This window comes from Chelonia mydas, chromosome 7, assembly GCF_015237465.2.
Source record: "Chelonia mydas isolate rCheMyd1 chromosome 7, rCheMyd1.pri.v2, whole genome shotgun sequence".
NCBI classification, from domain to species: Eukaryota; Metazoa; Chordata; order Testudines; family Cheloniidae; genus Chelonia; species Chelonia mydas.
The window spans coordinates 50,551,369-50,572,990 of record NC_057853.1 but is presented as its reverse complement, the minus strand read 5'-3'; the positions used below and the strand labels follow the sequence as shown (position 1 = coordinate 50,572,990).

The 21,622-nt window shown below is 49.0% G+C and overlaps 1 protein-coding gene across 12 annotated transcripts in view; it reads left to right on the top strand.

The window, feature by feature from the left end:
* Window positions 1-21,622, top strand: part of RNF123 (ring finger protein 123) — a 153,682-nt gene that overhangs the window by 22,942 nt on the left and 109,118 nt on the right. For 10 of the 12 annotated variants that reach the window (XR_005226078.2, XM_043551121.1, XM_037903686.2 and 7 more), the window contains 4 exons: window positions 1,850-1,936; window positions 4,036-4,103; window positions 10,158-10,283; window positions 11,125-11,239. Coding sequence is in view for 10 of the 12 variants with exons in the window: in XM_043551121.1 (XP_043407056.1) it covers window positions 1,850-1,936; window positions 4,036-4,103; window positions 10,158-10,283; window positions 11,125-11,239 (396 nt within the window). In the remaining 2 variants the exon portion in view is untranslated. Of the gene's footprint in view, window positions 1-1,849; window positions 1,937-4,035; window positions 4,104-4,251; window positions 4,368-10,157; window positions 10,284-11,124; window positions 11,240-21,622 lie in introns of those variants that run through there. The other 2 variants (XM_037903691.2, XM_037903692.1) reach the window with 2 other exon arrangements.

Below are 21,622 nucleotides of genomic sequence, written 5' to 3'. Positions count from 1 at the left end.
TGTTCCAGGAGGCACTCCAGACAGCTGCATTCCACAGGGCCCTGGGCTGGAACCCGGAGTAGAGGGCGGGCCTGGGTTCCCCCCAAACCTCCCAACTCCTGGTCAGACACAGGAGGAGTCGACCTCGACTGTGGGTTCAGAAAAACGGCCAAGCTCAGGGCTGCCGTGAAGCTCCAAGGCGAGCAAATCCGCCAATAAGCGCAAGACCCACCAAGGTAGAGGAGGAACTTTGTCACTATATATATATAGAGAGAGAGAGAATCATAGAATATCAGGGTTGGAAGGGACCTCAGGAGGTCATCTAGTCCAACCCCCTGCTCAAAGCAGGACCAATCCCCAATCAAATCATCCCAGCCAGGGCTTTGTCAAGCCTGACCTTAAAAACTTCTAAGGAAGGAGATTCTACCACCTCCCTAGGTAACGCATTCCAGTGTTTCACCACCCTCCTAGTGAAAAAGTTTTTCCTAATATCCAACCTAAACCTCCCCCACTGCAACTTGAGACCATTACTCCTTGTCCTGTCCTCTTCTACCACTGAGAATAGTCTAGAACCATCCTCTCTGGAACCACCTCTCAGGTAGTTGAAAGCAGCTATCAAATCCCCCCTCATTCTTCTCTTCTGCAGACTAAACAACCCCAGTTCCCTCAGCCTCTCCTCATAAGTCATGTGTTCCAGACCCCTAATCATTTTTGTTGCCCTTCGCTGGACTCTCTCCAATTTACTCACATCCTTCTTGTAGTGTGGGGCCCAAAACTGGACACAGTACTGCAGATGAGGCCTCACCAATGTCGAATAGAGGGGAACGATCACGTCCCTCGATCTGCTCGCTATGCCCCTACTTATACATCCCAAAATGCCATTGGCCTTCTTGGCAACAAGGGCACACTGCTGACTCGTATCCAGCTTCTCATCCATTGTAATCCCTAGGTCCTTTTCTGCAGAACTGCTGCCTAGCCATTCGGTCCCTAGTCTGTAGCTGTGCATTGGGTTCTTCCGTCCTAAGTGCAGGACCCTGCACTTCTCCTTATTGAACCTCATCAGATTTCTTTTGGCCCAATCCTCCAATTTGTCTAGGTCCCTCTGTATCCTATCCCTGCCCTCCAGCGTATCTACCACTCCTCCCAGTTTAGTATCATCCGCAAATTTGCTGAGAGTGCAATCCACACCATCCTCTAGATCATTTAGGAAGATATTGAACAAAACCGGCCCCAGGACCGACCCCTGGGGCACTCCACTTGACACCAGCTGCCAACTAGACCTGGAGCCATTGATCACTACCCGTTGAGCCCGACAATCTAGCCAACTTTCTACCCACCTTATAGTGCATTCATCCAGCCCATACTTCTTTACTTGCTGACAAGAATACTGTGGGAGACCGTGTATATATATATACACACACACATACACAGAGAAGGTGGAAGTTACCGTACAACTGTAAGAGGCTAATTAATTAAGATGCGCTATTATAAGCAGGAGAAAAACTTTTGTAGTGATAATCAAGATGGTCCATTTAGACAGTTGACAAGGTGTGAGGATATTTAACATGGGGAAATAGATTCAATATGAGTAATGACCCAGCCACTCCCAGTCTCTATTCAAACCCAAGTTAATGGTATCTACTTTGCATATTAATTCAAGCTCAGCAGTTTCTCGTTGGAGTCTGTTTTTGAAGCTTTTCTGTTGCAAAATTACCACCCTTAAATCTTTTACTGAGTGGCCAGAGAGGTTGAAGTGTTCTCCTACCGGTTTTTGAACGTTATGATTCCTGATGTCTGGGTGTGAGGTGCTTGAGCTGGGCTTCTTGTGCCCAGTCAGCTTGACTCTATTCTTGGTCTCTTCTCTGTGCAGGAGGGGGTTGGAGACACTCCGGATTCATATGCATATGATGGAAACAGGGTGCGCAAGTGGAATGTCACCACCACCAACTACGGTAAAGTAAGTGCCTGCGCTCAGTGGCTGCCAAGAGGGAGCTCTCCTTTGCTTTTGGGCCTTTCCACCAGGTCACAGGTTAGGTTGCTAGTGGAGCACTATGACTGCATGGTCTAGCATTCCCCAGCTGCAGTGATGAGTTCTGCAGAAGCCTTAATTGGTATCGGCAGTGACATGGAGGTGTTGAGAGGAGCTGGCTCTGCAGGAGGGTGTGCAGCAGTCAGCAGAGCCCAGAGAGGCAGTGCTGCTCTCAAACCACACTGAACCCCATCATTGTGAATGCCAGCTGGGGAAGAGCTATTCTTTCCTTTGGGCAGGGGAAGAGAAGAGCTAGCAGAGCCATGTTCCCTTTAAAAGGGAAGGAAGTAGGTGGCTCCGTTTGCTCCCTGTATCTGACAAGTCTCTTTCCTGGACTTTGTAAAACACTCGTGAGTGGTTTGGCGAAACAAGGGGCCAGCCCCAGGTGAGCTCGAGGATGCAGACAGCCTGATGATCACTGATCTATGCTCCTGGTAGCACACTGCACCCTTACAGCACCTACGTATTCGGACCCAGCTGCTTGGCCATCTAGTTCAGTTCACTGAGCAGCTGCTCATGGGAATGAACCCCAGCTTGGTACTGCTATTGTTCTCAGGAGGGCACCATTTGGTTTGCTCCTTGTTAAACGATGCTGCTGCCCTGTGGCTAATTCTGCTGGGTTTGTGGGTCTGACACAGCCACGGTCCTACATGTAAACCTAGTAATGGCCAACTAGGAGAGCCTCTGAGTGTTGTGTGCACAACTGTGCAGAGGTGGCTGACGATGCTGTGTGAGCTTTTGTGGGAAGGAGATGTCCCGTGCTTTTCTCTCTAGACCTGACCAAAAAAGGTTTGTTGGAAAACAACCGAAATTGCTCTCTTTGCAAAACTGAAAACTTCTGATTTCAGTCAGGAATGTCAGAATGAATGCTCCTGGCTGTGCCTGCCTGCAGGGCTCAGCCTTAGGGAGATAAGGTGGGTGAGGTAATCTCTTATTGACCAATTTCTGTTGGGGACTGAGACAAGCTTCTCAGGTCTCTGAAATGTACACCAAGTGCCACAGCTAAATACAAGGTGGAACAGATTGTTGAAGTAGTTAACACATTTCAAGGGACCAATCAAGGTGAAGTGACCCGTTAACAGCCCACCATTCATAGGGAGGAAAGGAAGGGCATGAGAAGCAGCTGGGGGAGGTTGGTAGTGGGTTATAGATTATTGTAATAAGCCATAAATCCAGTGTGTCTATTCAGTCCGTGATTTTTAGAGCCTAGCAAAGTTATGAATTTAAGCTCCCAGGCTTGTCTTTTGAAGGAATTGTGCAGGCTTGTTTGAGGATGAAGACTCAGAGGTTGGATATAGAGTGATCACTTTCGAAAAGTGTTCACCCACAAGTGCTTGGGTGTGTTTTTGTCTTTGGAAGGCTCTTGCCAGCTTCGCTTTCTGCAAGTGATGTTGACACAAGCTTTTCTGGGGGGCTGCTGAGACACAGTGCCTAGGAGCTAGGTGTTCCCCCACCAGCTCTGGGAGGCAGAGTGTCCCACTGTACAGACTGCCCTGAGGCGAGGGACCCCTGTTTTCCATGGTGTCTGGCTCTAGGGCAGCCTGGAAGCTCCTGAGAACCTTGGATTGAGCCCAGACTTACAGGGCTTCCCAAAGTGCCTGCTGAGAAACCAGGAGCTGGGAAGCCCTGAGACACTCTCTCGGGATCTGTGAGAGCACTGCTATGTGGACTACCCTGGGCCAGGGACCCCCAGGGCTTCCAGACTCATGGCCAGCGGGCTCCCTAAACTGACACTAGTGTTTGTTTTGGAAATGTGTCAGTGTTACTGAAATGAATTGCCGGGGCGGGGATTTCTGGTTCATGGAACACTTAGAAAAATTTGGATTCATTCCTTTTCGTAATGAAACCAAATTGCAAAAATGCAAAATTTCCCATGAACCAGAAAACCCATGTTTTGGCCAGCTCTTTTCTTCCCAGTCCAAGAGTCTGGGATAGGTATCTGGTCCTGCTCTGGTTTGGGAATATCCAGTGGGAAGCTGGTCGAACACCTGGATAAGCCTCTAAACCTTTTCCTTCTCTTTGTGCAGTCCTGGGCGGCAGGAGACATCGTCAGCTGTCTGATAGACCTGGATGAGGGGACCATTGCTTTCTGCCTGTAAGCATCTTTGCAGGGCCCCCTGTTGCATTGACTAGCCCTGCTTAGTGTAAATGTTCCTCTTTCCTCTATTCTCAGCAGATGCTGCCAGGCCTTGGATGAGCTTCTCCTGGCAATCACCAGGAATATTGTACTCCCATGGCTGAACCCTTGGCCAAAGTAGCAGATTGATAGGGTACTTATACTCCTAATCGTCATGGAACCCAAATGGTTTACTTCTGAGCATGACTTAAAGGCTCTATCTTTGGTGCAGAGCTAACACAGGTGAATGGTGCTTGGGTTAACCTAGCCCAGATCATAGAATATCAGGGTTGGAAGGGACCTCAGGAGGTCATCTAGTCCAACCCCTTGCTCAAAGCAGGACCAATCCCCAATTTTTGCCCCAAATCCCTAAATGGCCCCCTCAAGGATTGAACTCACAACCCTGGCCTTTAGCAGGCCAATGCTCAAACCACTGAGCTATCCCTCCCCCTCCAATGTGAGGAGCCACACTGTGAAGACCTGGTCAAGTTATTGGGTCCACACCTAAGTTACCTCTAAGCTGCGCAGCCGCACAGCAGCCTATTAAGCACCTCTCAGGGCGGTGGCAGGGAGAGATGCTTCTCCCCCAGCCCCAGGCCTGCTGCAGCCAGGGAAGAGGCTCCCCCTCCCTGCTGACCCTGGCCCTGGGCCTGCCGTGGCTGAGGGAGAGGCGCCCCTCCCTGCTGGCTGCAACCCAGCCCCGGGCCTGCCACGGCTGGGGGAGAGGCGCCCCTCCCCGCTGGCCCCAGCCCCAGGCCTGCCGTGACTGGTGGAGAGGCGCCTATTCTCCCCAGCCCACATGCTGCTGTGGGGAGAGAGCTCGGGGAAGTCCTCTTTCCCCACTGTAGCCCTGGGGCAGCCTGTCCTGCACCCCAAGCCCCTCATCCTTGGCCTCACCCCAAAGCCTGAAACCCCAGCCAGAGCCCCTACACTCTGAACCCCTCAGCCCCACCCCCACCACATGAATTTTGTTATGTGCACCAATATGGAGGTGATGTGTGACACATCATTCATTCTGCACATGCGTGGGGGAAAAATTAGAGGGAACACTGGTGCTGCACTCCTCCAAATGTGTTGCTAGGACTACTGGGGTTCTTATGGTTCTTAGCAGTGCAGTAAGCTGAGATGCTATGATAGTTTTGCAGTGAGTCATGGGAGAACTTGTCTGTCCTTGGCACATGAGGAATTTTGGGAAGGTATTGGAGTACCATTGGCATGAACCTGCTTCCGTACTGCAAACTGGGTGGGTTACAAGCCCAAGTGAAAGCAGTACCTGGGCTTTAGCCTATAGCCCCAGATGAGCTAGCTGGACCGGGTTTCAGAGTAGCAGCCGTGTTAGTCTCCGCAAAAAGAAAAGGAGTACTTGTGGCACCTTGGAGACTAACACATTTATTTGAGCATAAGCTTTCGTGAGCTACAGCTCACTTAAGCTCTGTCATATGTAGGTCAGAGGTTTGTGTGTGTGTGGGAGCCAGCTTAACCTTGTAGTTAAAGCAGCCCAGGGATTCAGGCTGTGCCCCTAGGAGGGGGGCAGTGCCACCAGGCAGGCTAGACGTGGTGGGGAATCACTCAGGTTCTCAGGGTTCTGGGTCAGGTGTCTGTGGCACTGCATGGAGTTCTGCACCATTGCAATATTGCACTTGTGAAAACTTCCCCTGCCCCATTCCACTAAATGAATGGGAGAGATGCTGCTTTGGAGTCCGCTGCAGCAGTAGCTGTGTGACGGATGCAGAGCTGCTGCAGGCATGCAAAGTGGTGAGCAGAAGGGCTGTGCTAATGGAAAGGGCAAGTCTGCGTCAGATGTTGGTTTTAAACTTCTAAAAGGCTGGTACAAAGCTAGAGAACTAGACGTAGGAGAGCGCTGGAATTAGCTGTTAAAGGGAGCTGCAAAGCAGACTCCGAATGGGGCTTATTCTTTGCACTCTCTGGTGGCTACAGAGAGCCTGAAAGGTATCTTCAGAAATGCTTTTTTCTGCTTGTGTTTTCCGTAAGAAATTCTGTTCATGTCTAGCCTGGAAGACTCTGGGGTTGGAGAGCAAATAAAATAACAGTGTGTGAGGCCGGAGAGTGAAAGTTGAGTCAGACTGTCAAACAGCTGTTCAGTTTACAGCAGCATTAATCTTCAGTAACTCTTTGTTAAAGAGTCTATCCCCAGCCCTCTGATTAAAGGGTGAGAGCTCCAAATACACCACCCAGACCCCCCCAAGCCGTCCAGCCTGGGGGAGGGATGTTGGTGGGGGAACCCTTGCAGGCTGCCTTTCGGCCTTTTTTGCTGCTTTCCAATAGATAACCTCATTTAAAAAAAAAAAAAATCCTTCAAAGGTCACCTTTAAACTCAAGCCCAGGCAGCTGTGTAATGGAGGGTAGATGAGCTCCCTCTTCTGGGGCGCTTACGGTGTAACAGCCTGCACTCCTGTTCCTGTGAGGCACCTGCTGGCAGGTGGGCAGAACACTCACCCCCCTTTTTCTCCGGGGCCAGGGCAAGTTGGGGGTTGCTGGGCTTGGCTCTAAGACAGCTGGTTGATTGGCACAGCAGGCCCAGTGGAGCGTGGCAGTATTCTCTCCAGGGCATGAGAATCTCTGGTGTGGAGCAAGTTGCTGCTGGGTGCCGGCCAGAGGAGGGGAGTCCAGCAAGTGGTGGGCGTTTCTGATGCGCAGCAAGGACTGAATGCAGGTGCTTTGTGGAGAAGATGCTCTAAGGCTGTGGAGTAGAACAGACTGCAGGTGTGTGAACTGCAGTGTGCACCACAGTGCTGCGCTGTAGCTGCTGTGTGGATGCTGCCGGCATGAAGTACAAGGTGCCTAGTTTGCTCTGCACACAAGACTATGTTAATGTGAAATAGAATCATGAAAGCACAGGACTGGAAGGGACCTCGAGAGGTCATCTAGTCCAGTCTCCTGCACTCATGGCAGGGCTAAGTTCATGTCAGCAGTGTCCAGTGCAGTTACATCACAGCACTTCAGTGCCTGCTGCGGTTTGCACACCTGTAGCCCACATGGGGGGCTGTGTAGACAAGCCCTTAACTTCCCGGTTGGAATGGGAAGAGCTTATGGCCCCTCCCTCCTAATTACATTGGTAACATTAAGAAAAGGAGTACTTGTGGCACCTTAGAGACTAACCAATTTATTTGAGCATAAGCTTTTGTGAGCTACAGCTCACTTCATCGGATGCATAAAGTGGAAAATACAGTGAGGAGATTTATATACACACAGACCATGAAAAAATGGGTGTTTATCATACACATTGTAAGGAAAGTGATCACTTAAGATGAGCTATTACCAGCAGGAGAGTGGGGTGGGGGGAGAAAAAACCTTTTGAAGTGATAACCAAGGTGGGCCATTTCCAGCACATTTCCAGGAGTTAACAAGAACGTCTGAGGAACAGTGGAGGAGGGGGAGGAATAAACAAGGGGAAATAGTTTTCCTTTGTATAATGACTCAACCACTCCCAATCTCTATTCAAGCCTAAGTTAATTGTATCCAATTTGCAAATTAATTCTAATTCAGCAGTCTCTCGTTGGAGTCTGTTTCTGAAGTTTTTTTGTTGAAGAATAGTCACTTTTAGGTCAGAAATCGAGTGACCAGAGAGATTGAAGTGTTCTCCGACTGGTTTATGAATGTTATAATTCTTGACATCTGATTTGTGTCCATTTATTCTGTTACGTAGAGACTGTCCAGTTTGACCAATGTACATGGCAGAGGGGCATTGCTGGCACATGATGGCATATATCACATTGGTAGATGTGTAGTCCATCTTTGTGTGGAATGTTGGTGTAGAGGGCTTCTACATCCATAGTGGCCAGGATGGTGTTTTCAGGAAGATCACCGATGGATTGTAGTTTCCTCAAGAAGTCAGTGGTGTCTCGAAGATAGCTGGGAGTGCTGGTAGCGTAGGGCCTGAGGAGGGAGTCTACATAGCCAGACAATCCTCCTGTCAGGGTGGCAATGCCTGAGATGATGGGGCGCCCAGGATTTCCAGGTTTATGGATCTTGGGTAGCAGATAGAATACCCGTGGTCGTGGTTCCAGGGGTGTGTCTGTGTGAATTTGTTCTTGTGCTTTTTCAGGGAGTTTCTTGAGCAGATGGTGTCGTTTCTTTTGGTAACCCTCAGTGGGATCAGAGGGCAATGGCTTGTAGAAAGTGGTGTTGGAGAGCTGCTGAGCAGCCTCTTGTTCATATTCCGACCTATTCATGATGACGACAGCACCTCCTTTGTCAGCGTTTTTGATTATGATGTCAGAGTTGTTTCTGAGGCTGTGGATGGCATTGTGTTCTGCACGGCTGAGGTTATGGGGCAAGTGATGCTGCTTTTCCCCTATTTCGCTCCAACGAGAGACTGCTGAATTGGAATTAATTTGCAAATTGGATACAATTAACTTAGGCTTGAATAGAGACTGGGAGTGGTTGAGTCATTATACAAAGGAAAACTATTTCCCCTTGTTTATTCCTCCCCCTCCTCCACTGTTCCTCAGACGTTCTTGTTAACTCCTGGAAATGTGCTGGAAATGGCCCACCTTGATTATCACTTCAAAAGGTTTTTTCTCCCCCCACCCCACTCTCCTGCTGGTAATAGCTCATCTTAAGTGATCACTCTACTTACAATGTGTATGATAAACACCCATTTTTTCATGGTCTGTGTGTATATAAATCTCCTCACTGTATTTTCCACTTTATGCATCCGATGAAGTGAGCTGTAGCTCACAAAAGCTTATGCTCAAATTAGTTAGTCTCTAAGGTGCCACAAGTACTCCTTTTCTTTTTTTGCCAATACAGACTAACATGGCTGTTACTCTGAAACCATTGGTAACATTGGCACCAGGGTTTGCTTCCTCCTGCTGGGAACTGCCACTGTAACACCTGGCAGTGGCACCATGGGAACACATTGCTGCTGGACCTGGTGAGCCAAGCGCAGGGCACTTTCTGGTCCTGAAAAGTAAAGCCTATGGAGGGGCTGCTGTTGAGAGTTCAGGGGCGCTGTGGGTGCCCAGCATCTGCAGACCAGGCCCTGCTGGAGTCCGGGTAGGTTCAGGACCCCTACTGGAGGGAACGTCCTTCACCCAGGTGTGTCCGTTTCAGTATTCCTTGCTAAACAGGTTAGCAAAGTTTTACCCTGCAATGCCTGTCCCAGGCCAGGCCCCTGCCACATGTGAGCTGTCCTGTGAGCTTTATGCTGGTGGCATGGCACAAGCACTCTGTAGCACAATGGGACTGAATTCCATAGCACTGGTAACATGGTCTGTCTGTGGTATCCCTCACATTCCCAGGTCCACAGCCATGGCTCTGGAGAAAATCCTCTTCAGCATAACTTGCTTGATTTTGATGCTGGGTTCTTGTTGTGCTTGCTGACTGCAGGGGCCTTGGCAGCACTGATTATGCCCAGCCCTGCCAATCTGTGTTGGAGAGGGGGCACTTTGTAGCCAGCATCAGCAGCTCATCTGCAGCTGCCTGGCTGCTCCAGCTGCACTTCTGGTTGCCTGGCTCCAGTTCTACCTCTCTGACCCCCATTGCCTGGCACCATAGATCTGTGCAGGGAGCATACACTGGGGCCCAAGAGGCAGCTGCAGACAGGTCCCAGCCAGGCAGGGGGACAGGAAACAGGATGTGGGTAGCCTGATACAGCACAGGTGAATTCCACAGCTGAAGTTGAATGCTGTGGCTGAGGAATCTGAGATCCGTGGGGCACTGACATAGAGGAACAGGGAAAATCACACCCTCTGCGTGTTATCTGTGGTGTCTTGGATACCATTATTGCTTCACACTCCATTCATGTTTTCAGGGTTACCTCAGCATTAAAAGGGCTAGAGACACATTTTCTGAATGGGATTCTGGAGCACACGTCTGGTGTGGATTCATGGGTCCTTGGTGCTGATTTCCGAATCTGCCAGTGCACATCTGCCCTTCGCTGTGTGATCATAGTAAATAAGAGAAGCCCGTGGTCTGTTGCCTCCTCCTCCAAACATGGTCTCTGAGGTGGATGAACCACTAACCTCTTCCAGGCTGGTTAAACCCCAGTGGGGCTGTCTCTTCTTTCAGGAATGGTGTATCTCTGGGAACAGCTTTCGATAACATCACCAGGGGAGCTGGCATGGCATACTTCCCCGCTATCAGCCTCTCCTTCAAAGAATCAGTCGCTTTTAACTTTGGCAGCCGCCCACTCCGATATCCTTTCACAATAAGCCTGGGGGAAGAACAACCGGTACCTAGACCATTCTGGGTGAGGGGTGCTGAGTGCACAGGCCAAACTCTGCAATCCACGATCCTGCCCTCACTTGTCCTGCTCAGATGTGCTCTTCGCCATCCCTTGGGCCGGAAGCTAAGCAGGGTGGGCAGTACGAAGTGCCTTCTCCTGTACTGGGGGTGTTCCACTTGCTCTGAAGTGAAGTGGGTCTAATGCTGCCTCAACTGTGGGCTGACTGCTCTTGAGTGCCAAGATCCCTTCACTGTATCTTACTCAAAGTGTAGAAGTCCCAAGGGGGCCAGGAGTGTGGGTCCCCTTTGCTACCGGCCCTTCCCATCCTCCCCTCCGGGCTGAGGGCACTCTAATGTATCTTCTGGCATGGCAAAAGTGCCTCACGTGTTGGTGGGAGGGTTGGGAATGGCAGCCCATAGCTGCGTGGCTCTCGGGCCTGATGATCCCAGAGGTACTTTAGTGAGCAAAGTCTGAAATACTTGTACTTCCTTGTGGCCTCTTGGAATGTCTGTTCCCTGTAGGGTGACCAGATGTCCTGATTTTATAGGGACCGTCCCAATTTTTGGGTGTTTTTCTTATATAGGCTCCTATTACCCACCCACCCCCGTCCCAATTTTTCATACTTGCTGTCTGGTCACCCTAGTTCCCTGCTTGGCACACAGACTGGAAAGCATGGGGTGGCCTCAAGTTCTGACCAGAGAATATATGGACTGTATAATACAGCACATGCATGGCAGTCTCCTTGCAGAGCCAATGGTGCAGGTCTTCTGTTGCATTCTGGCTAGTAGACTTTTCTTAACACTCCAGCACTTATCCGGTGGAGGGATATCGCCCCCTGCAGGACCCGCCCAGTGTGGACCTGGTGAAAGCTCACAAGCTGTTGGGCTACCTGAAGAATGTTATTCACATTGGGATAGACGTGTTGGTAAGTTGGCATCATCGGGTTAGTGAGGCTAAGATCTAGGAAATTTGTGCTGCTGCCTTCCCTCTGTTTGCCCCTTTAAAAGCTCTTAAAACTCTGAGGATAGCTCCCTACCTTCAGGGGTACATGCTTGTGGGGGGCTCCTGCGACTTGGTGACTCCTAATTGCCTATCACTCAAGGGTTGCAATAAGTCACCTCTAGCTTGTTAAAATATTTTTTATTTGCAGTGGTGTTGTAGCTGTGTTGGTCCCAGGATATTAGAGAGACTAGGTGAGTGAGGTCATATCTTTTACTGGACCAGTTTCTGTTGGTGGAAGAGAGAAGTTCTAGAACTGCACGGAGGACTTCTTCGGGTCTGGGAAAGGTCCTCAGTGTCGCAGCTAAATACAAGGTGGAACAGATTAAACATAAGGGGTTAACACGTTGCAAGAAACCATTTTAAACAAAATGGGCAATTAATACCTCTGCAGTATCAGAAGCAAGCTCCCCACAGACCAGGACCCATCAACTCAGAGGCACCAAACTCTGGCAGAACAACTGGATGCAAAACCTACAGACATAGCTCCACTGTTAAGATGATCAGTACCACCATAACACTTTTTAGGATCCATGGGTCCTACATATGTCTATCACACCTGGGGTATACCTCATCCCATGCATCAAATGCCCCCACAACACCAGTGTGGGCAAACTCACACAGAAAAATGTTAAGACCAAAACACCCTGGCACTTGTGGGGAATGCCTTTCCCAAAGTGATCTCTCCATGTCTGACCTCTCAGTCCTCATCCTTAAAGGAAACCTGCACAACACCTTCAAAAAATGAGCCTGGGAACATAAGTTCATTACTCTGCTGGACTTGAAGTCCTAGTCTACATGCAAAGTTGGGTCTTTTAAGCTGCCTTGTGTTGACCTAGTTGTGCATGTGTCTACACTTAAGCATGTGTCCTACTGATGTAAGCACCCTGTTACAGCAACACAGCACCACCACTTCCCCAAGGGGCACTGAGCCATGGTTGGTGTATGGAGGTGGCTGCAGCATGAATGTAGACACTGCGTTACTTATGTCTACACTAACAGTCCTCCAGCAGCTCTCCCACAATGCCAGACACTGACCGCTCTGATCACGATTGTGAACTCCACTGCCCAGGGGTCACAGAGACTGGAAGGCTCCCCACCACCTCTTTAAAGCCCTGTGAATTTTTGAAATGTCTTTTCTTGATTATCTGGCTTGACAAGCACACCGAGCAGCTCTCTATTGTGTGCAACTGCCTAGCTCACCATGCCGGTTACGTGCTCCAGACACTCTGGATTGGAGTAGACGAGCTATTGGATCTCCTGGGCCTGTGGGGAGAAGAGGCTCTGCAGGCACAGCTACGGACCAGTAATAGGAACCTGGACATCCATGAGCAGATTGTATGGAGGATGCAGGAGAAGGGGTATGACAGGGACCAGCACCATGCTGTGTGAAAGTGTAAGAACTGCAACAGGTGTATCAGAAGGCCAGGGAGGCCAACAGCCAATCCATTGCCAAGCTGCAGACCTGCTGCTTTTATAAAGAGCCACATGCCATACTATGCGGAGACCCCATCACCACCCCACAGACTACCAGGGATACCTCCAAGGAGCCTGAGCCATAGGCTCCTGGCGTGAACAGTGAGGAGGTGGAGGAAGAAGAGGGTGGAAAACATGCAACTGGGGGGGTCCAGCTATGCCAGGACCTGTTTGAGATTCCACTGCAGTCCCAGCTTTCGAGCATGGGTGAGCCCGATGTAGGGGAAGTAACTTCAGGTAAGTGTTGTGACAAAGTTCCTCCTCTACCTTGGTGGGTCTTGCACTTATTGGCGGATTTGCTCTCCTTGGAGCTTTACGGCTGCCCTTAGTTTGGCCGTTTTCGTGAACTCACAGTCCGGGTCCCCCCCTCCTGGTGTCTGACCAGGAGTTGGGAGGTTTGGGGGGAACCCCGGGCCCGCCCTCTACTCTGGGTTCCAGCCCAGGGCCCTGTGGAATGCAGCTGTCTGGAGTGCCTCCTGGAACAGCTGTGCGACAGCTACAACTCCCTGGGCTACTTCCCCATGGCCTCCTCCCAACACCTTCTTTATCCTCACATAGGACCTTCCTCCTGGTGTCTGATAATGCTTGGTACTCCTCAGTCCTCCAACAGTATGCTTTCTCACTCTCAGCTCCTAGTGCCTCTTGCTCCCAGCTCCTTACACGGACACCACAAACTGAGGTGAGGTCCTTTTTAAACCCAGGTGCCCTGATTAGCTTGCCTTAATTGATTCTAACAGTTTCTTGTTTGGCTGCAGGTATTCTAATCAGCCTGTCTGTCTTAATTGTCTCCAGAAGGTTCCTGATTGTTCTGGAACCTTCCCTGTTACCTTACCCAGTGAAAAGGGACCTACTTAACCTGGGGCTAATATATCTGCCTTCTATTACTCTCCTGTAGCCATCTGGCCCAACCCTGTCACATAGTGTCATTGTATTTCCCATTACAATGGTATACTGATGTTGCTCCTATCTTAACAGGACACAACTATCAACTTTTCATTAATTTACTTGTACAAGAGGAGATCGTGGTGCAACAAAGATGTAGCATTATTATCTGCTTTTCAGTGCCCTCTAGAGTTAAGCAAGGCAGGGGAGGTGAGTATGGGGGAGGGCATGCGAAGCAGTTATGTAGACAGGGATGTTCCTTGAATCTTCCTGAGAGATCTTGGTGAAACTGCCATGGAGGCTCTCTGCAATCCTATCCCAAAGGTTTCTCGGGATGACAGCCTTATTACTTCCTCCTCAGTAGGACACTTTCCCACTGCACTCAGCAATAACTTCAGCAGGCACCATTGTAGTGCATAGGCTAGCAGCATACCACCACTTCCAAGAGCAGGAGACGGGTGGTGGTGGTCAGGTACTCCCTCCTAAGGGGACGGAGTCATCCATCTGCCGTCCAGACTGGGAAACTTGAAATGTGCTGCTTGCTTGGAGCCAGAATTCAGGATGTGATGGAGTGTCTGCCCGGACTGATCAAGCCCTCGGGCCGCTGCTCCTTCCTACTTCTCCATGTGGGCACCAGTGATACTGCCAAGAATGACCTTGAGTGGGTCACTGCAGACTACGTGGCTCTGGGACGAAGGATAAAGGAGTTTGAGGTGCAAGTCGTTTCTCGTCAGTCCTTGCTGTTGAAGGAAAAGACCCAGGTAGGGACCATGAAATTGTGGAAGTAAATACATGGTTACACAGGTGGTAACAGAGAGAGGGCTTTAGATTCTTCGACCATGGCATGTTGTTCTAGGAAGGAGGATTGCTAGGAAGAGATGGCATCCACCTAATGAAGAGAGGGAAGAGCATCTTTGCAGGCAGGCTTGCTAGCCTGGTGAGGAGGGCTTTAAACTAGGTTTGCCGGGGGATGGAGACCTAAGCTCTCAGGTATGTGGGGAAGCGGGATACTGGGAGGAAACACAAGGAGGAGGGTGCAACAGGGGAGGCCTCCTGATTCATATTGAGAAAGTAGGGCAATCGGCTAGTTATGTTAGGTCCCTGTACACGAATGCAAGAAGCCTGGGAAACAAGCAGGAAGAATTGGAAGTACTGGCACAGTCAAGGAACTATGATGTGACTGGAATAAGAGACTTGGTGGGGTAACTCACATGACTGGAGCACTGTCATGGATGGGTCTAAACTGTTCAGGAAGGACAGGTAGAGGAGAGAAGGTAGAGGAGTTGCACTGTCTGTAAGAGAGCAGTATGATTGCTCAGAGCTCTAGTATGAAGCTGGAGAAAAGCCTGTTGAGAGTCTTTGGGTTAAGTTTAGAGGCGAGAGCAACAAGGATGATGTCGTGGTGGGCATCTGTTACAGACCACCAGATCAGGAGGATGAGGTAGACGAGGCTTTCTTCAGACAACTAACAGAAGTTTTCAAATCACAGGCCCTGGTTCTCATGGGGGACTTCTATCACCCTGACATCTGCTGGGAGAGCAATACAGCGGTGCACAGACAATCCAGGAAGTTTTTGGACAGTGTTGGGGACAACTTTCTGGTACAAGTGCTAGAGGAACCTACTAGGGGCTGTGCTCCTCTTGACCTGCTGCTCACAAACAGGGAAGATTTGGTAGGGGAAGTAGAAGTGGGTGGCAACCTGGGCAGCAGTGACCATGAGATGGTAGAGTTCAGGATCCTGACAAAAGGAAGAAAGGAGAGCAGCAGAATATGGGCCCTGGACTTCAGAAAAGCAGAATGACTCCCTCAGGGAACTGATGGGCAGGATCCCCTGGGAGGCTAATATGTGGGGGCAAGGAGTCCAGGAGAGATGGCTGTATTTTAAAGTAGCCTTATTTAGGGGGCAGGAACAAACCATCCCGATGTGCAGAAAGAATAGCAAATATGGCAGGTGACCAGCTTGGCTTAATAGAGAAATCTTCAGTGAGCTTAAACACAAAAAGGGATCTTACAAGAAGTGGAAACTTGGATAGATGACTAAGGAGGAGCATAAAAATATTGCTAGAGCATGCAGGGATATAATCAGGAAGGCCAAAGCACAATTGGAGTTGCAGCTAGCAAGGGATGTGAAGGGTAACAAGAAGGGTTTCTACAGGTATTTTAGCAACATGAAAAAGGTCAGGGAAAGTGTGGGACCCTTACTGAATGGGGGAGGCAACCTAGTGACAGATGATGTGGAAAAAGCTGAGGTACTCAATGCTTTATTTGCCTCAGTCTTCACAGACCAGGTCAGCTCCCAGGCTACTGCACTGGGCAGCACAGTATGGGAAGGAGGTGAGCAGCCCTCAGTGGTGAAAGAACAGGTTAAGGACTATTTAGAAAAGCTGGACATGCACAAGTCCATGAGGCCGGATGCAGTGCACCTGAGGGAGTTGGCGGATGTGATTGCAGAGCCATTGGCCATTATCTTTGAAAACTGGTGGCGATCGGGGGAGGTCCTGGACTATTGGAAAAAGGCAAATATAGTGCCCATGTTTTAAAAAGGGAAGAAGAAGAATCTGGGGAACTACAGACTGGTCAGCCTCACGTCAGTCCCTGGAAAAATCATGGAGCAGGTCCTAAAGGAATCCATTTTGAAGCACTTGGAGGAGAGGAAAGTGATCAGGAACAATCAACATGGATTCACCAAGGGCAGGTCATGCCTGACCAACCTGATTGCCTTCTCTGATGAGATAACTGGCCCTGTGGATATGGGGAAAGTGGTGGATGTGATATACCTTGACTTTAGCAAAGCTTTTGATACGGTCTCCCACAGTATTCTTGCCAAGAAGTTAAAGAAGTATGGATTGGATGAATGGACTCTAAGGTGGATAGAAAGCTGCCTAGATCACTCAACGGGTAGTGATCAATGGCTTGATGTCTAGTTGGCAGCCGATATCAAGCAGAGTGCCCCAGGGGTTGGTCCTGGGGCCGGTTTTGTTCAACATCTTCATTTAATGATCTGGATGATGGGATGGATGTCCTCCGCAAACTTGCTGAGGGTGTAATTAAGCTTTGGGGGGCAGGTAGATATGCTGGAGAGTAGGGATAGGGTCCAGAGTGACCTAGACAAATTGGAGGATTGGGCCAAAAGAAATCTGATGAGGTTCAACAAGGGCAAGTGCAGAGTCCTGCACTTAGGATGGAAGAATCCCATGCACTGCTACAGGCTGGGGACCGACTGGCTAAGCGGCGGTTCTGCAGAAAAGGACCTGGGGATTACAGTGGACGAGAAGCTGGATATGAGTCAACAGCGTGCCCTTGTTACCAAGAAGGCTAACAGCATATTGGGCTGCATTAGTAGGATTATTGCCAGCAGATTGAGGGAAGTGATTATTCCCCTCTATTTGGCATTGGTGAGGCCACATCTGGAGTGTTGCGTCCAATTTTGAGCCCCCTACTACAGAAAGGATGTGGAAAAATTGGAGAGAGTCCAGCGGAGGGCAACGAAAATGATTAGGGGGCTGGAGCACATGACTTATGAGGAGAGGCTGAGGGAACTGGGCTTATTTTGTCTGCAGAAGAGAAGAATGAGGGGGGATTTGATAGCACCCTTCAACTACATGAAAGGGGATTCCAAAGAGGATGGAGCTAGGCTGTTCTCAATGGTGGGAGATGACAGAACAAAGAGCAATGATCTCAAGTTGCAGTGGGGGAGGTCTAGGTTGGATATCAGGGAAAACTATTTCACTAGGAGGGTGGTGAAGCAGTGGAATGAGTTACCTAGGGAGGTGGTAGAATCTCTATCCTTAGAGGTTTTTAAGGCCTGGCTTGACAAAGCCCTGGCTGGGATGATTTAGTTGGGTTGGCCCTGCTTTGAGTAGGGGGTTGGACTAGATGGCCTCCTGAGGTCTCTTCCAACCCTAATCTTGTGTGATTCTGTCCGGGTCTGGGTGGCTTCGTGATGCCAACAGGAGCTGTGCTCTGTGTACCTTTTTTTTAGCCTCAGGAGTGAGAGATCGGCTAAAATCACTACTGTGTCTGGAAAACTGCCAATATTCAGTGCCATTGCCCTGTACTCGATTTCATGGAGCCAAGCAGTTTCCTCCGCATTTCGCTCACCCTGGTGGGCCGTACTCACCTTGTTTGGTGCTGAGTGGGGGGTCATGCAGAAGCATTCCAAAGCAGAAGTGTCAGTAAGCACAAACACGTCTTGTTTAAAGCTTTAGGGGAACAAGAGAAGGGAGTTCTGAATCTAACATTCACTTCCAATTGGGACTATATCAACAGTGGTACTTGTGTGGGTTATCTGCCTCTGCTGCCGTTGTGGCCTTGCGGGTTTCCCGCTCCACACCTGTGGGACACCTGTGCCAGTTGAGGGGAAAGGAGGATCCGGGATGGCATGTTCAGTGAGATCCTGCAAGCCATCGCTGCATCAGAGTGTGAGCACAGGACCTGGAGGGTGAACACTGCAGACAGCCTGGAGAAGGAAAGAGAGGCCCAGGAGTCCCAGCAGGAAAAGGAGAAGGAGATGAACCAGGATGCAGTGGGCTTTTCTGGCAGCAAACACAGGTGCTGCAGACTTTTGTGGACCTACAGGTTCATCAATCCAAGGCTCGTCTCACTTTGCAGTCAATGGAGAACTCCACTGCAGCACCTCCTGATATCCCCCAATGTTCCACAAGGCATAAGGGGCTGCATCCCTACCCTACCACTCCACCCCGAGGGACATTAAGGACAACCTCAGTTTCATATGCACTGATCTGTGAGAGCCTCGGTTGCTGTAGGTGTGGGTAAAATGGACCTCAGTGTTCTTTCCCCTTAAGTTTTGTTCCATTAATTTATTAAGTTTTTAGTGTATTTGGTTTTAAATGGTACAGATTTCTTTGCCCTGGGTTTCTGACTGAATAAAATCCTGTCTGGAAAATAATTCATCTTCATTAGTTCACAACATATGCTAACAGCCTGCCTAGCAGTTCTGAAAGCACCCACTTGTTACTGTACAGTGGGACACAACTTGTCGGATCAGTGACAAATACTGTAATAATCAAATGTGCAGCAAGTGCTGCAAAATTAATAAAATGTGCATGAAGCAGCATGCAGTTCCTAAGAGACACCCAAACAGCAGGGCCAGGTAGCACCTTTCAATGCTCTCCAGCCACTCGTTGTCATCCCAAGCCTGCATGGTGGTGATATCCCATCAGGCAGTGCTCATTCCTTGGGCCCAGAAACAGCGCTCCATCATCTGCGGCTCCTCTGTGAACTCCACCTACCACCTTGAATTGGCAGTCCATCCTCCAAGAAATCAGCATGTTCTCCACTGATTTGGTGGTTTTGTGGCTCTGGAAATGCCAGAGGATAGTGCATCCTGTACGTGCAATGCTTATGACAATAGTGCAGAGTTGGGCAGACTCCACACTGCTGTCAGATGGCGGACAGCGAGGAGGGCTGCATAGGTTCATGGGATTTTTAAAACAAATGCAAAAATTTTGGGATATAGATGACATTATGTGGTGGAGACAGTTGCAAGCTGCGAAGTTAACCCCTTGTTTGCAGTCATCCCTGCACGACTCTTTTCTGCCCCAGTATGCATTGCCAAAACTTCCCAAAAGACACCGCTAGACAGCAGTGGATTGCACACTGGGATACCTGCCCATGGTGCATCACATTGTGCCTTGACACAACACTCCTGGTGAGTATGCTTAGCGCTGACACAAGGAACCAAGTATGTACATGCACAAACAATACACTAACTGCGGTGGCTTTATGCCATTGTATCTTGTGTAGCATAGACATGGCCTAAAAATTATGGGCTCACCAATGAGCCTGGCTTTATGGCTTATTACAACAGTTTGTAACCTTGTAATCCTCCTTTTTCCCATGACTGCAAGGTTGTTAATTGCCCTGTTCATTTTAAATAGTTTCTTGCAGTGTGTTAATCTCTTATGCTTTAACAATCTGTCCCAGTTTGTATTTAGTTGTGATACTCTGGTTACCTTTTCCAGACTTAAAGAAGCTCTGTGAAGCTCAAAAGGTTGTCTCTCACCAACAAAATATTTCTTGTATCACAGCTTTCAGCAGCGAGAGTTCCCATCAATGCTATCCACTAAGGGAGACTAGAATTTATAGCTTGTGTAGTCATAACCACAGAATTTATTTTTGCAACTATGTGAAACTGGTTTGCATATTTAACTCTCACTCGATCCCAGGATCCAAATCCACTAGTCCAATTTTTGACATGCCCCTTATGGCAGCAGTTTGGACACATCTTAGGGAATCTGTAGTCTCATCCCTGGCATCCAGCATCAGGCAAGAGAGGGAGATGAAAATAACTGTTGCTGAGGGTAGCTAGAGACTGCTTCTTATGAGGCTGCCTCATCATTACCCAGGCTGGAAACACTTGCTTTATCACTTGGTGGGCTTGGCCTTCTGCTTTCCCATGGAGGGCAAGACTTGGATCTAGCCCCGGTCATGATTGAAAGCACACCACAAATCTTTCCTATCTCACCTAGTTTAGAAACTTGCTCAGTTAGAACCTGTTGGGATAGGAAGTGCAGGCAGATTGGGGGAGTAGTAAATAATGAAGAGGACAGGTACGTCAGATTCACAGGGTTTGGTCTGTGCCCCAGCCTGGAGTGACCCTTTAATGTGCCAAACATCAATGGTCCACACAGTTCAACAGGGCAGGTCCACAACTCTGAAATTGAGCTGTCTGCCCCCAGCAATAGCAGTGCTCGCCGTAGGTATTTGCAGAGACACTAGACAACCTTTTCAAAAACAAGGTAACGCTTTAGTAGTCATCTGGCCTACAGAATATGAAAGTTCTGATGCCAGTAGAGGGAAACCAACGTTCGGACAGTCCATATGGCTGAAAGCTAGGTCTCTACACAGTCAAGCTGCCCACAGAATGTATGTTGTCTCTGTCTTTTATTTCTGTTTTGTTTGTCATGTCACCCACACACTCTAGGGCACCCTCATTTACCCTGTTCCTAGGGCTCAAGGCATAACCCTCTTAATTAAGGCACCCACCCATACCCTGTTCCTAGGGCTCAGGATGTAACCTTCTGTGGGCTTATGGGACCTTTTACCGGTGAAAGAACCTTACAGAGTAATATTCTTAACCTCTATATATTAACAATCACCAGAACAGAATGCACACGCTAAGAATACAATGCTCAACGCTCCTAATAAGGCACATGAACTTTTCCTGGTGGCCAGTCAGGATCAGGTCATCTGGGGACTCCAGCTTCTGCATGATATAGCTTGCAGGATGTTGGCAGCTCTGATCTTGGGCTGTGTCCTGGAGTTGGTTCCCAAGAACTTCCTTTTGAACCCCAGTTTATATTGTGAAATTTGAGTCCTGCTTAGCTGTAGCTTAACCAATCATTTTACTTAAATATTACAAGATAATTCTTTGACCAATCCTAATATTGCAAAATAATTCTTTACCCAATCATACCCCACCACCTTAATTGATTTAAATCTTGTAAAATTAATTATGCAACAGACAGGAAAAAAAATCAAAGAACCAGACAGAAACCTTACAGATAAACAATAGAGAAGCAGGGACTATAAAGGCCAAACAATAGAAGTATAGATTTAATAATCGCAACTATCAAACAGTTTTCTTTAAGCATCTGAAAATCTGTTTCTTTATCTGGTGGTGGTTGGTACTATTAGGACAGGATCGCCTTCTTAACAGCCCGATATTTCATTGTTTTAATGTAATTTAGATGAAATGTGAAGATGTGACTTTCTGCTTCTTGGCTCATGGCTGCTGCTCTCCTAATGTGGCTGCAGAAAAAAGCCTCAGACCTTGCAGTTGTTCCAGGTGAGAGCTGTTTGTCTCTCCAAAGGCCAGCTCTTAACATAGCTCCCTGCCACCTTTCCCCATTGTTTTGCAACTCTCTGCTTCCCAGCAGAGAGGTGTGTGTGGAGGGGGAAATCTTCCTTCTGGTTGGTGGTTACTAGG